Below are 16,573 nucleotides of genomic sequence, written 5' to 3' on the forward strand. Positions count from 1 at the left end.
CCGCTTTTGTGCCTCTCCAGGGGGCGACCATCTTCTCAAAGTTGGATCTTCGGAGCGCCTACCATCTGGTTCAGATACGGGAAGGAAACGAATGGAAGACAGCCTTTAACGTGTACCTTGGCAGACTGACCAATGCTCCCACAGTGCTCTAAGCCCTGGTCAAAAATGTGCTCCGTGACATGTTGAACCGGTTCGTGTTCGTCTACCTCGAAGACGATATTTTCCCGTTCAGCTCAAGAGCACATCCTCCACGTCCGACAGGACCTCCAGCGTCTTTTGGAGAACCAACTTTTTGTGAAAGCAGAGACATGTGAATTCCATCGCTCCACAATCTCCTTCCTAGTATACGTCATCTCTGCAGGAAATATTCAGATGGATTCTGACAAGGTGATTGGCCTCAAACCACATCCAGATTGCAGCTGCAATGTTTCCTGGGGTTTGCTAATTTCTACCGCCATATTGACTGTATCGTATTGTACATATGTAACCGATGTGAAATGGCTAGTTAGTTAGCGGTGGTGCGCGCTAGTAGCATTTCAATCGGTGACGTCACTCGCTCTGAGACTTGAAGTAGGGTTTCCCCTTGCGTCGCAAGGGCCGTGGCCTTTGTGGCGCGATGGGTAACGATGCTTCGTGGGGTGTCAGTTGTTGATGTGTGCAAGGGTCCCTGGTTCAAGCCGGGGTTGGGGCGAAGAGAGGGACGGAACCTACACTGTTACATTGATGCTGTTGACCCGGATCATTGGTTGCTGCGGAAAAGGAGGAGGTCAAAAGGGGGGTGAGTGTAACCGATGTGAAATGGCTAGTTAGTTAGCGGTGGTGTGTGCTACTAGCATTTCAATCGGTGACATCACTCGCTCTGAGACTTGAAGTAGGGTTTCCCCTTGCGTCGCAAGGGCCGTGGTTTTTGTGGCGCGATGGGTAACGATGCTTCGTGGGGTGTCAGTTGTTGATGTGTGCAAGGGTCCCTGGTTCGAGCCCGGGTTGGGGCGAAGAGAGGGACGGAACCTACACTGTTACACATAGTACTGGGACAGTAGCCTTTAGTGGGACAGTAGCCTTTAGTGGGACAGTAACAGTAGACGTCGTGAATCACATGGCTAATAGCTTGCTTGCGCACATGGGGAGAGGACAGGGCGGGATAGGTCAATCACTCATTTGATTTATCAATCAACTTCCTCAGCAAGACCACTCTTGATATTCAACTACAACTACTACTATAAGGTTAACTGCTGTACTACTGCTACTACTACTACTACTACTACTAAACACTACTAATTCAATCAGTCAACCAGGGATTAAAGGTCACTTTCTTAATGTTCTTTTCTCATATCCCCTGAATGAACTTGCATTCCATTCTATGTGAAAGCATCTATCAACAACTGGGCTCATAAAGCGACTTAGTAACTGCTTCAGAAACAGTTCTGAAGGTTTTCAAATCAAGTAGTGACTGTAAAAGTAGTAGTAGTAGTAGTGGTATTAGTAGTGTTTAGTAGTAGTAGTAGTAGTAGCACAGTAGTTAACCTTATAGTAGTAGTAGTAGTTGAATATCAAGAGTGGTCTTGCTGAGGAAGTTGATAATGACGTTGTCATCACACCAACCATTCATATCAGTGGAGGCTGCTGAGGGGAGGACGGCTCATAATAATGTCTGGAACGGAATACATGGAATGGCATCAAACATATTGATACCATTCCACTTATTCTGCACCAGCCATTACCACGAGCCCGTCCTCCCCAATTAAGGTGGCACTAACCTCCAGTGATTAATATTTATAGTTCCTATTTTAGGTGGATCTCAATGGCGCATAAAGAAAAAGGATCAACATTTGTTTACTTCTTGAACTGTATAGCTGATATAAATAGTTGTTGTTGTATTGCTGAATGCTCTCTAGCTGTACGCTAAGATTTTTCTGTAATTTCAACCGTAAAACACTGTAGAATGCACAGCAAAATACCATAAATATGTTTACAACATTAATGCTGTAGAATGTACTGCATTATAGGTAAAATGCTAAAAAGAAAATACTGTTATTAACTGTAATTGGAATTGTCCTGTCATATTACTCTAACATACTGAATTTCTTTGCAATAATAGCTTTTGCCTACTGTAGATTACAATTTTTGTTTCAGGCGCAAACCTCATGCAGTAGGGTGAGACACACGAAGCTCAGACTATTTTAGTAAATATCTTCTTGAAATGACAGTGAGGTGGAAGAATATTTTCAGCACCTGCTGGGTAGGTCCCTTTACTTTTTTTAAGTATCTTTATTGCTAGCCAACATTGAATTAGTGCATGTTTTCTTAGCTACCCTAGCTAGACAAAATGTTGTGAGTCTGGTAAAATAATCTGTGGTATTGTGTTTAGATTGTAGCAATGTTTTTAATAGTTAGCTAGGGTTTAAAGTAGATGTATCTAGCTGTGTCATTCTCACGAAACTGACATTTGACAACAAAAATTTAGTGTCATCTTTCGGCCTCCGAATGGAGCAGCGGTCTTAGGCACTGCAGTGCTTGAGGCGTCACTACAGACATGGGTTCGATCCCGGGCTGTGATGCAGCCGGCCACGACCGGGTGATCCATGAGGCAATGTACAATTGGCCTAGAGTCTTCCGGGTTAGGGGAGGGTTTGGCCGTTCGGGATGTCCTTGTCCCATCACACTCTAGCGACTCCTGTGTGACACGGTCGCCAGTTGTACAGTGTTTCCTCCGACACATTGGTGCGGCTGGCTTTCGGGTTAAGCAAGCAGTGTGTCAAGAAGCAGTGCGGCTTGGCGAGGTTATGTTTCGAGGGGTGCATGGCTCTCGACCTTCGTACGGGAGTTGCAGCGATCGGACAAGACTAACTACCAATTGCATATCACGAAATTGGGGAGAAAAAGTGGTAAAGAAAAAATTATATATATATAATTTTTTGGCTATATATATAGCCAATATATATATATATATATATATATATATATATATATATATATATATATATATATATAATTTTTTCTTTACCCCTTTTTCTCCCCAATTTCGTGATATATACACTACCATTCAAAACTGTGGGGTCATTTGAAATGTCCTTGTTTTTGAAATAAAAGCACATTCTTTTGAAATATCATCAAATTGATCAGAAATACAGTGTAGACATTGTTAATGTTGTAAATGACTATTATAGCTGGAAACAGCAGATTTTTAATGGGATATCCACATAGGCGTACAGAGGCCCATTATCAGCAACCATCACTCCTGTGTTCCAATGGCACGTTGTGTTAGTTAATCCATGTTTATCATTTTAAAAGGCTAATTGATCATTAGAAAACCCTTCTGCAATTATGCTAGCACAGCTGAAAACTGTTGTTCTGATTAAAGAAGCAATACAACTAGCCTTCTTTAGACTAGTTGACTATCTGGAGCATCAGCATTAGTGGGTTCGATTACATGCTCAAAATGACCAGAAACAAAGAACTTTCTTCTGAAACTCGTCAGTCTATTCTTGTTCTGAGAAATGAAGGCTATTCCATGCAAAAAATTGCCAAGAAACTGAAAATCGCAAACTGGCTTTAACCAGAATAGAAAGAGGAGAGGGAGGCCCCAGTGCACAAATGAGGAAGAGGACAAGTACATTAGAGTGTCTAGTTTGAGAAACAGATGCCTCACAAGTCCTCAACTGGCAGCTTCATTAAATAGTACGCGCAAAACACCAGTCTCAACGTTAACAGTGAAGAGGCGACTCCGGGATGCTGGCCTTCTAGGCAGAGTTGCAAAGAAAAAGCCATATCTCAGACTGGCCAATAAAAATAAAAGATTAAGATGGGCAAAAGAACACAGACACTAGACAGAGGAACTCTACCTAGAAGGCCAGCATCCCGGAGTTGCCTCTTCACTGTTGACGTTTTTTTTACTCCTTTTTCTCCCCAATTGTTAGTTACGGTCTTGTCCGATCGCTGCAACTCCCGTACGAATGTCGAGAGCCATAATAATAATAAATAAGGTAATCTTTCACGAAATGTCCTCTTGGATCACTGAGATTAGGATATGTACCTATCTATTTCAGAATAATTATTATGGTTTTTGATTAGATACTATGCATTTCACCACAATTTCTACAAAAATTCTCATTTAAGCAACAGTCCAAAGAAGTTATAAACAAATCAATTTAATATTTGTAAACATTGCTCCCCTAATGAAAATGCCTGAGTTAAACATAACACTGACAAAAAAATATGATTAACATTTAATTATACAATTAGTATAAAATTAAATCAGACTTTTTCCCAATTTGAGCTTTTTATCCATTTCAGTAATGCGAAGGCCAAGTGGGGCAAAGGCAGTGTATGAGAATAAGAAAGTTCTTGCAGGAACTTGAAGAATTGTCACGGTAATGTCCACAGACACAGTGTTTGTATGTAATAAATATTATAGTTTAATGTAAACTTAAACTAGTATACCATTTTTTTATGATTTATGGACAAACTACAGCAACATTTTAAATCAGTTAGGAATATTTTATAAAATCCGGAACCGTTTCGGTAATGAGAATTTGGGGTGAAAATGTACAAAATGCAGGCGAAAATGCAAAATGTATTTTCAATAAGACACTTTGCCAAAAAACAAGACATCTTAGTCCCCAGAAAGATAGTGAATTTTTGCAGATGCGTCATGGTTTTGTAACTCAATTTGCTATAGATATGTTTACAACTGATTTCATGATAATCACCCAACAGTCTAATTTGTATTTGATCAATGCCTCAATAGATTTCATATTTCATCAACTATATTGGATAAATGGCTGTACAGATTCCTGGTTGAAATCAACCCAAGATGATGACCCTGAAGACCAGACAAAGTGCATGACAAGGTGGCCCAGAGGAAGCCAGCTGTTCTCAACCTCTACATTGTCCCATTCTTCAAAGAGCTCACTGAGTGAAGAACACCTGATGGTGCGCTGAATTCTTCCTCCTGGATGCTCTCCTGTCCCATTGTGTGTTTCACTGCCTCTGAACCACCTTACTCTGAATAGAGTTGCCCCTGGTCATAGCTTTAGGATTGTACCCAATCCCAATTTGAACTCCATCTCCCTCTCTCACCCACAAACCCCACACACACACAATATAGTTTTTACATTAGTGTTGTAATGATGCTCTTATTTGGTTACATATGTGTTAATTGTTTTTAGTTCTATTGTCAAATCAAATACAATCAAAATTCTGTTGATAATTTTGTTGTTAATTGTGTTACCAATTTGAATAAATGTATTTTATGTACAAATGTACTGTTTTTATTGCATTTAGATTTCAGGGAGAATTTCCCTGTAAATTTGCAGCATTATACCAGCACTAAAGCTGCCAGCTTCATCCTGTTAATTTTACTTTACAGCAGAGATGTTAAATATATTACAGCATCTCTACTGTAAAGCAAAATTACAGCTCTGGTGCCAGTATAATCCTGCACATTTACAGGGAAAAGTTTTACAGTGTAATAATACCCTTGATTTATAGTAACCCTGTAGAATACTTTTACACTGTTTCATGCTATTTTACCTTTAGTCGTTTTCTCCCCAACACTTACAACAATAGATCAATATTGCTCACTGAGTAAACTTGGTGAACAAAACAAGTCAAATTTAACAGGGCTCAAGCCTTAGAGATGTCAATCAATCAATGTATGGATTCTGTGAGGATGGATGGTTGTTTGTATCCAATCAAAGACATGGTTCCAATCATAATACAGACTGCTGGCTCACGTTTCGATTCACATCACTTGATACGCGAAGTGTAACAGAATGTGAACTATCGCACGACCACGCTGGTCCCAGCAGGCTATTTCAAACATGACACATGATATGTTTCTGCCCTCAGAATTCCATATGAGTGAAGTGAAGGGACGAGCTGCCCGTTGCATAAACAAGCACACACCGCTAACCACAGGAAAAACAAACTGCTCATAGGGAGTGGTATAAGGAGAGTGGAACAGGCAGAGGAGAGGTATAAGGAGAGTGGAACAGGCAGAGGAGAGGTATTCGGTGAGTGTTGTGACATTTTCAGGTAAGGGGGCGTAGCCAGAGGGAGTAATGGTCTGGTGACAAGATGATATGACCTTTGACCCTCCGCTACAACAAACGCTGTCGGGGCAAGAACAACTTGTTTTTTCCTAGAGGTTGGAGCGTCTCAGAAACAGATACTTAAAAACAGCCAGCCCCTGCACATTCTATTCGCTGCCAAAGTCTGTAGTCAAAATGAGCAGCTTGGTCCTATGAAAAATAAAAGGTTTTAAACAGATTTGGGTCAGAGAAAATAAAAGTCCTGGGAGAGAAAATAAAAGTCCTGGGAGAGAAGATAAAAGTCCTGGCATGGAGATCTTTGTACATTTCTTTCTCTCATTTTCATTGTGTTTTCACTTACTAAGAACTTTTCTGGAAACTATGGATTCTGCAGTTGAGAAACACTGTGTGGAACTTATTGCCCTCGAGCGAAGTGGTCACACAGCTGTAGTAGAGGGAAATGCTCTGCATGTCTGGGGAGGTTACATGGTAAGCCTCAAACATGATTTGTAAATTCCCTTCCTGGAACTATCTTGAAAGCATTCCTAATTGATGGTGTTGTTTAGAATTGATGTTTAGCATCCACATATACTATATAACATACATGCTGCTGATAGACTATATGAATGTTTTTTCACTAGTAATGGAGGAACCTTTTTTTTGTTCTGCAGTCAACCGCTGGCAGTGAAGTTTTCCTACCCAGTGATGAAATCTGGTTGTATGACTTACAAAGAGGGGTATGGTAAGAATATCAATGGAATTCTAACATAGTGTTTGTGCATATGGGCTGTATATGACACATTGTAAAGAATATGAATGGAGAAGTAGTTTGGGTTTAACACTGTATCTGGATATTCCATCTGTAGATGCTCTACACACATTTCAACTAACTATCTACGAACCCTAACCCTAGACTGGTTTATAGTGGTCTATTGTACTATACTGGTTTATAGTGGTCTGTTGTACTATACTGGTTTATAGTGGTCTGTTGTACTATACTGGTTTATAGTGGTCTGTTGTGCTAGACTGGTTTATAGTATTAGACTGGTCTATAGTGGTCTATAGAATTAGACTGGTCTATAGTGGTCTATAGTATTAGACTGGTCTATAGTATTAGACTGGTCTATAGTGGTCTATAGAATTAGACTGGTCTATAGTGGTCTATAGTATTAGATTGGTCTATAGTGGTCTATAGAATTAGACTGGCCTATAGTGGTCTATAGTATTAGACTGATCTATAGTATTAGACTAGTCTATAGTATTAGACTGGTCTATAGTATTAGACTGGTCTATAGTATTAGACTGGTCTATAGTGGTCTATAGTGTTAGACTGGTCTATAGTATTAGACTAGTCTATAGTATTAGACTGGTCTATAGTGGTCTATAGTATTAGACTGGTCTAAAGTATTAGACTGGTTTATAGTGTCAGACTGGTCTATAGTATTAGACTGGTCTATAGTATTAGACTGGTTTATAGTGTCAGACTGGTCTATAGTGTCAGACTGGTCTATAGTGTCAGACTGGTCTATAGTATTAGACTGGTCTATAGTGGTCTATAGTATTAGACTGGTCTATAGTATTAGACTGGTCTATAGTGGTCTATAGTATTAGACTGGTCTATAGTGGTCTATAGTATTAGACTAGTCTATAGTGGTCTATAGTATTAGACTGGTCTATAGTGTCAGACTGGTTTATAGTATTAGACTGGTCTAAAGTATTAGACTGGTCTATAGTGGTCTATAGTATTAGACTGGTTTATAGTGGTCTATAGTATTAGACTGGTTTATAGTGGTCTATAGTATTAGACTGGTTTATAGTGGTCTATAGTGTCAGACTGGTTTATAGTGGTCTATAGTGTTCTATAGTATTAGACTGGTTTATAGTGGTCTATAGTATTAGACTGGTTTATAGTGGTCTATAGTGTCAGACTGGTTTATAGTGGTCTATAGTATTAGACTGGTTTATAGTGGTCTATAGTATTAGACTGGTTTATAGTGGTCTATAGTATTAGACTGGTTTATAGTGGTCTATAGTGTCAGACTGGTTTATAGTGGTCTATAGTGGTCTATAGTATTAGACTGGTTTATAGTGGTCTATAGTATTAGACTGGTTTATAGTGGTCTATAGTGTCAGACTGGTTTATAGTGGTCTATAGTGGTCTATAGTATTAGACTGGTTTATAGTGGTCTATAGTATTAGACTGGTTTATAGTGGTCTATAGTGTCAGACTGGTTTATAGTGGTCTATAAGACTGGTCTATATGGGTTTATAGTGGTCTTTAGTTCAAGACTGGTTCATTGCGCTGGTCTACAGTAGTCTATAGTGCTGCACTGGTCTTATCTTCAGTTTGAACCAAATTTGCATTAAGACTTAGCTATGTTGCCTGTAACTTAAATGTGTATGCTGTGTGTATTTATAGTTGGTTTATTCATTTTATCTTCTGAAGGGAAATGTGTCAAATGTCAGGAGAGATCCCGCCCCCCATGTCAGGCACCTGCAGCTGCTTTCTAAATGGCCACATGTACATATTCGGGGGATATGATGACATGGGACAGACCAATCAGGTGAGCTAGCTCAGCAGAAACTGTAGTGCCCCTGATGTGCAAATATTTTTCTGAAAATCACCAAAAGCTTATTAATCATAATAAAGCTTCCTTTGTTATGAGACAGTTCAGATGGGTTCAAACTCTAGCTTCAGAGACACATGTATTACATTCTGAAAAGATGTGTGCTTGCAGCTTTACCGGGTCAACCTCCTGGATGGGGACTACAGTTGGAAGAAAGTGAAAGCTGAGAGTGGCTCTCCTCCTTCACCCAGAGATAAGCTGTGCTGCTGGGTTTTCAACAACAGGTCAGTAACATATAATATTACAATGCAACATCCATTGCAGAATTGCTACAAACAGGAAGATAGTCAGGGTTCAAATGACACATCTAAAGGGATACTGTGAGATTCTGGCAATTAGCAATTAGCCAATGCTAGCTAGCCTTAGTTCAATGACTGGAAGTCTACAGGTACAGTAGCACCAGACTACAAAAAAATATCTAATAATAATATATAAAACAGCTTGATTGACAGAATCTCGCAGTATCCCTTTAAAGGCTACTATTGGGGGTGTTGTACAAATAGTTGCCTGGACCAACTAAATCTTAAACACAAGTGCGGGCGGTTTCCCATGTTTATTGTTTTGTCTTTGGGAGAATCTTTTAATTTTTCCCAATTAAGAATGTTCAATTCCATAAGGTCACCTACTTTGAGAATGTTCCATTCCATAAGGTCACCTACTTTGAGAATGTTCCATTCCATAAGGTCACCTACTTTGAGAATGTTCCATTCGATAAGGTCACCTACTTTGAGAATGTTCCATTCTGTAGGGTCACCTACTTTGAGAATCTTCCATTCTGTAGGGCCACCTACTTTGAGAATGTTCCATTCCATAAGGTCACCTACTTTGAGAATCTTCCATTCTGTAGGGTCACCTACTTTGGTGGATATGGTCACAAGACACTTGATGACATCATGGATGACAAAAGCTTCATCGTGGACACGGCATCATTGGTACATTTTTGCTTTTTATTTATGATTGTGTCCAAACGTATGAATTACAACCACTATTTTCAATGTGTTGTATTGTGTGTTCTGTAGGAGCAGAACGTTGGTTGGGGATGGAACAATGAAGTCCACATTTTTGATACAACACTAGCCAGCTGGAGGGAACCACAGAGCTCTGTAAGACAGACATACACTGTATGTTTACATCACAACATAACTTCACCATGTGGAACAGAGTTAAGAACGTACCGTAACCTTACTCCATAGTTAGCTTGAAACGTTGCTGATGGAGCTATCCAATCGGTACCTGTTGTATAGATCAATCCGTTTCTACATTGTCAAGCTGGTGGTCACATGTGTTGGTGACATACAGGACTCTGGTTGAAGCCCAGTCGAGGAGAGATAAAGGAACCTGGTTCAAGCCCAGTCAGAGGAGAGATAAAGGAACCTGGTTCAAGCCCAGTTAGAGGAGAGATAAAGGAACCTGGTTCAAGCCCAGTCAGAGGAGAGATAAAGGAACCTGGTTCAAGTCTAGTCAGAGGAGAGATAAAGGAACCTGGTTCAAGTCTAGTCAGAGGAGAGATAAAGGAACCTGGTTCAAGCCCAGTCAGAGGAGAGGTAGAGGACTCCGGTTCAAGCCCAGTCAGAGGAGAGATAAAGGAACCTGGTTCAAGCCCAGTCAGAGGAGAGATAAAGGAACCTGGTTCAAGTCTAGTCAGAGGAGAGGTAGAGGAACCTGGTTCAAGCCCAGTCAGAGGAGAGGTAGAGGACCCTGATTCAAGCCCAGTCAGAGGAGAGGTAGAGGACTCTGGTTCAAGCCCAGTCAGAGGAGAGGTAGAAGACTCTGCTTCAAGCCCAATCAGAGGAGAGGTAGAGGACCCTGATTCAAGCCTGGTCAGGGACAAGTTCAGTGAGGCAGCGCTATATGTTAAGCTGGCACAATGGTGCTGGTTATACATGCACTAATTAGTTATTTGCAGCCAAATAACAGTTTGTCATTTTGTACCTGTACTGTAAGTAGCTCTTTCTGACTACAGGGTCGTGCTCCTGCCCCCAGAGCTGCCCATGCAGGTGCAACACTTGGTCATAAAGGGTATGTCTATGGGGGCAGAGTACTGGTGAGTACTCTGTTGAGTTGAACTCCTCCTCACGTATTGTATTGCATTGATGCAGAGACACAGAAACCCCTAAAACATTGCTAATATTAATGGGATCACAGTGCTTACAGTACAGTCAAGTTTAATACTTGACTCAAGTGTGTTGACCTGTTTTGGAATGTTCAGTGGTTAGCCCTTCCTTCTACCCTTCCCTTTAGGAAACCACACCAAGTGACATTCATTGTCTAGATCTAGAATCATGGACATGGTCTGAAATGTAGGTATTTATATTTCACTCTTTCAAATGCTCATCTTTAAAACGGTCTAATGTTTATCATAATAACAGCTTTGGTGTGTTTTTAAAAAAAGACTTAACTGTTCCCTCCAAATGTCTTCTCCAGAGTGTCAACATCCACTGTACCAGGGGGAAGGTCATGGCATAGCCTCACTGCAGTATCTGATAACACTTTGTTTCTATTTGGTGGACTGAATGTGGACTGCAAACCAATGAGTAAGTCATTTACCCATTTAGTCCCAGTTGGACAAAATCCTTCCTCAGCTGTTACTCAACCATTTGACCCTCCTAGAAAACCTTCTGTTCCATGGAGTTATTTCTTTCTTGTATCTATTATGCTTCTGTAGGTGATAGATGGGTTTTAGATGTTGACACAAAGACATGGAGGGAGTTTGACCATCCAAACAACAACAAACCAAGGTAGTACAGTAGCTGACAGTTTAGCATCATGTTAAATCTAGTTCCTAATCTGATTCAACTGGTAAGACTGGTATGACTCCCTGATAAAATAAAGGTTCAATCAGAACGCATTCCATTACCATCTCATCTGAAGTCTGTAAGTGCAGATCAAGGAGTGAAGAGAAATTAGCCTAAAATGTACAATGATTAAAGTGAGTGCACATTCTCTGTATTTTGATGAAATCCCCCATTTCATTGACTTTCGTCCCTGCAGGTTGTGGCACACAGCAAGCCAAGCAAAGGACTCTGACGTCATTGTGTTTGGGGGTAGTTGTGACTACGTCCTCCTAGTAGGAACGTATGAGAATTTGACGGTATGACGATAGCCTTCAGCCAAATCATCACAGTAGCCCTGGTTTATGTAGAATCATTGACACTACAACTAACTGTTTGTTTTCACATGTTTTCAGGGCCACAGCAATGATGCACTTGTTTTCCAGACCCAGCCTTATCCCCTCTTTCGGTAAACTTTCTCATAATAATCACAGATTTTATTTACATCACATGTAATGTCCATTTTCATCGTCCCTTAAAGCAGAAATCAGCAGTCGAAACAATAACAAAGTGTTTTCCCCTGCCCCTGTTTTGGTATGGGGCTGGAGAGGGAGAAACCACTCAAATTTATAGACAGAGCTACGGATGGAGGGACTGACCATCCATGATATCAACATTATAGTTTTAACCATGGTCTGAGGCTATATGGTGTTTGTTTAAATTCACTTTGTTTACAAACATTGGAGTAAAACAAGATTATATTCCGGGTTCTGATGGGGTACGACAGTTGAACTAAGCTCATGAGGCGTTGATAAGTTATAGTCTTCAAGAAGCAATGGGTAGATATCATTCATTTATATGTCCAAAAATGGATGTGGCAACTGCTGATTTCCACTTTAAACATGTTGTTTTGTCTTACAGGATATGTGTGGACTGCATAGCAAAGAATGTGAATAACTGCAAGATGCTTCAAAACCAGCTTCCATATCTGCCCCAGAAACTACTGGAAGCTGTACAGAGGAGAACGTCCAGAAATATATAATACATATAGTGCATTCAGAAAGTATTCAGACACCTTGACTTTTCCCCGATTTTGTTACGTTACAGCCTTATTCTAAAATGGATTAAATAGTTTTTTCCCTTCATCAATCTACTCACAATAGCCCATAATGACATCACAATACCCCATAATGACATCACAATACCCCATAACGACATCACAATACCCCATAATGACAAAGATTTTTTTTTTATTGAAATATCACATTTACGTAAGTATTCAGACCCTTTGTTCAGTACTATGTTAAAGTACTTTTGGCAGCGATTACAGCCTTGAGTCTTATTGGGTATGACGCTACAAGCTTGTGCACACCTGTATTTGGGGAGCTTCTCCCATTCCTCTCTGCAGATCCTCTCAAGCTCTGTCAGGTTAGATGGGGAACGCCGCTGCACAGCTATTTTCAGGTCTCTCCATAGATGTTCGATCGGGTTCAAGTCCGGGCTCTGGCTGGGCCACTCAAGGACATTCAGAGACTTGTCCTGATGCCACTCCTGCGTTGTCTTGGCTGTAAGCTTAGGGTCATTGTCCTGTTGGAAGGTGAATATTCACCCCAGTCTGAGATCCTGAGTGCTCATCAAGGAAAGGGATAGGGGGGATACCTAGTCAGTTGTACAACTGAATGCATTCAAATTAAATGTGTCTTCCGCATTTAACCCAACCCCTCTGAATCAGAGAGGTGCGGGGGCTGCCTTAATCGACATCCACGTCATTGGCGCCCTGGAAACAGTGGGTTAACTGCCTTACTCAGGGACAGAATAACAGATTGCTACTCTCGGGATCTCTTTGTACTTTGCTCCGTTCATATCTGCCTTGGGGACCTTCAATGCTGCAGAAATGTTTTGGTAAATGTTTTGCCTCGACACAATCCTTTCTCTGAGTTCTACGGACAATTCCTTCGACCTCATGGCTTGGTTTTTGCTCTGACATGCACTGTCAACTATGGGACCTTATATAGACAGGAGTGTGCCTTTTCCAAATCATGTCCAATCGATTGAATTTACTACAGGTGGACTCCAATCAAGTTGTAGAAACATCTCAAGGACGATCAATGGAAACAGGATGCACCTGAGCTTAATTTTGAGGATCATAGCGAAGGTTCTGAATACTTATGTAAATAAGGTATTTCTGTTTTTTATTTGTAATATATTTGCAAAAAATGTAACATTTTTTTTATCCTTTGTCATTATGGGGTATTGTGTTTATTTTTTATTTTTTATGAATTTTAGAATACGGCTGTAACGTAACAAAATACTTTCCCGAAGGCACTGTATAGTAAAATCTAATAAAGATTATTTCAGAGAGATGGTATTCAACAGTAGAGGCTGCAGTAAAGAGATAATGCATAACAGTAGAGTCTGCAGTAAAGTGATCATGCAGAACAGTAGAGTCTGCAGTAAAGAGATAATGCAGAAGAGTAGAGCCTGCAGTAAAGAGATAATGCAGAGGAGTAGAGGCTGCAGTAAAGCGATAATGCAGAACAGTAGAGGCTGCAGTAAAGAGATAATGCAGAACAGTAGAGGCTGCAGTAAAGCGATAATGCAGAGGGTAGAGGCTGCAGTAAAGAGATAATGCAGAACAGTAGAGGCTGCAGTAAAGAGATAATGCAGAACAGTAGAGGCTGCAGTAAAGCGATAATGCAGAGGGTAGAGGCTGCAGTAAAGAGATAATGCAGAACAGTAGAGGCTGCAGTAAAGAGATAATGCAGAACAGTAGAGGCTACAGTAAAGAGATGATGCAGAACAGTAGAGGATGCAGTAAAGTGATAATGCAGAACAGTAGAGGCTGCAGGAAAGCGATAATGCAGAACAGTAGAGGCTGCAGTAAAGCGATAATGCAGAACAGTAGAGGCTGCAGTAAAGAGATAATGCAGAACAGTAGAGGATGCAGTAAAGAGATAATGCAGAACAGTAGACGCTGCAGTAAAGCGATAATGCAGAACAGTAGAGGCTGCAGTAAAGCGATAATGCAGAACAGTAGAGGCTGCAGTAAAGAGATAATACAGAACAGTAGACACTGCAGTAAAGCGATAATGCAGAACAGTAGAGGCTGCAGTAAACTGATCATGCAGAACAGTAGAGGCTGCAGTAAAGCGATAATGCAGAACAGTAGAGGATGCAGTAAAGAGATCATGCATAACAGTAGAGTCTGCAGTAAAGTGATCATGCAGAACAGTAGAGTCTGCAGTAAAGAGATAATGCAGAACAGTAGAGGCTACAGTAAAGAGATGATGCAGAACAGTAGAGGATGCAGTAAAGTGATAATGCAGAACAGTAGAGGCTGCAGTAAAGAGATAATGCAGAACAGTAGAGGCTGCAGTAAAGCGATAATGCATAGGGTAGAGGCTGCAGTAAAGAGATAATGCAGAACAGTAGAGGCTGCAGTAAAGAGATAATGAAGAACAGTAGAGGCTACAGTAAAGAGATGATGCAGAACAGTAGAGGATGCAGTAAAGTGATAATGCAGGCCAGTAGAGGCTGCAGGAAAGCGATAATGCAGAACAGTAGAGGCTGCAGTAAAGCAATAATGCAGAACAGTAGAGGCTGCAGTAAAGAGATAATGCAGGACAGTAGAGGATGCAGTAAAGAGATAATGCAGAACAGTAGACGCTGCAGTAAAGCGATAATGCAGAACAGTAGAGGCTATAGTAAAACGATGATGCACAACAGTAGAGGCTGCAGTAAAGAGATAATACAGAACAGTAGACACTGCAGTAAAGCGATAATGCAGAACAGTAGAGGCTGCAGTAAACTGATCATGCAGAACAGTAAAGGCTGCAGTAAAGCGATAATGCAGAACAGTAGAGGATGCAGTAAAGAGATAATGCAGAACAGTAGAGGCTGCAGTAAAGCGATAATGCAGAACAGTAGAGGCTGCAGGAAAGAGATAATGCAGAACAGTAGAGGCTGCAGGAAAGAGATAATGCAGAACAGTAGAGGCTGCAGTAAAGCGATAATGCAGAACAGTAGAGGCTGCAGGAAAGAGATAATGCAGAACAGTAGAGGCTGCAGGAAAGAGATAATGCAGAACAGTAGAGGCTGCAGTAAAGCGATAATGCAGACGAGTAGAGTATGCAGTAAGGTGATCATGCAGAACAGTAGAGGCTGCAGTAAAGTGATAATGCAGTGTATGTCGACATTTACAGGTTATGTGGGGACATTCTGTCCTGCAAAACATTTATTCACATATTATACCGTGTATAAAACCCCACACTTCAAGAGTCAATAATCAACCTTGATTAAATACTTATTTTAATCTTGCACAATGAAAAACATTTTTTGTAAGTATTTCAGCAAGATCAGTCAATGTCTCTTCAAGTTTGTTGTTTTCTAAGCCTAGGGCTAGGGTTAGGCAAATATGTGTTTTGGTTCACATGCTGCTTTCCTGTCAGTGCCAGCACATTGAATATCTGTGCACAGGGATCTACCTCCATTTTGTTGACTTGATTTATCTGTACATATTTCAATGTTTTAAAGATTATTGTATATGCGATGCATGAATGTGTCCTGAAGTAGCTCAGGTGGAATAAAGATATACACAGACCATTCACACTACTGTTGTCAAGAAAAAAATACATGTTGATGTCACTTTGGCCTCTCTGAAAGAGTTGGACAGAATCTGAGCTGACGTCAGCTAAAAAGACCTGAGAGAACAGTGAGTAATGTTACTGGTGGACTTGAGAGAACAGTGAGTATTGTCACGAAGTGGCCCTTTGGGGTGTATATCGTGGCTCCCCCCCTCTCTCACTCTCTCTCTCCCACCACAAGTTATATGACTTTACGACAGGTCATACATTCCTGGCAGAGACTCTCTTCCCCTGGTCAAGCAGAAAGAGAGGGGAAATAAACCTATGGAGCAAAGAGCTTCTCTTTGTTCAACTCATATTCCCCAAAATTGGAGGATTAAACAATATTTCTATTTTTGAGAATGTGGGAATGGTCCGTGGGTATTTAAAGAACAATCCTGTCGAAGTGGTTTTATTTTGAAAAACAGCAGGATGGACGGTAGCACAAAATAACGGTAGCTTTGGAAGTGTACATTTCTCAGTTATTAGTTTTCTACCTGAATGTTGTGTAAAATATATGA

General features: G+C 40.6%; 1 protein-coding gene across 1 annotated transcript; it reads left to right on the forward strand.

Annotated features, from left to right (window-relative positions):
• Positions 1 to 5,889: 5,889 nt before the first annotated feature.
• On the forward strand, positions 5,890 to 16,038 carry LOC106577299 (kelch domain-containing protein 1). Its single transcript, XM_014155240.3, has 13 exons — positions 5,890 to 6,521; positions 6,704 to 6,774; positions 8,479 to 8,596; positions 8,771 to 8,883; positions 9,507 to 9,591; positions 9,679 to 9,762; positions 10,623 to 10,703; positions 10,901 to 10,959; positions 11,084 to 11,193; positions 11,325 to 11,397; positions 11,651 to 11,750; positions 11,847 to 11,899; positions 12,352 to 16,038. The coding sequence occupies exons 1-13, from the start codon at positions 6,342 to 6,344 to the stop codon at positions 12,470 to 12,472; spliced, it is 1,248 nt and encodes a 415-aa protein (XP_014010715.3). The 5' UTR covers positions 5,890 to 6,341; the 3' UTR covers positions 12,473 to 16,038.
• Positions 16,039 to 16,573: the final 535 nt, after the last annotated feature.

This window comes from Salmo salar, chromosome 01 (assembly GCF_965601325.2).
Source record: "Salmo salar chromosome 01, fSalSal1, whole genome shotgun sequence".
NCBI classification, from domain to species: domain Eukaryota; kingdom Metazoa; phylum Chordata; class Actinopteri; order Salmoniformes; family Salmonidae; genus Salmo; species Salmo salar.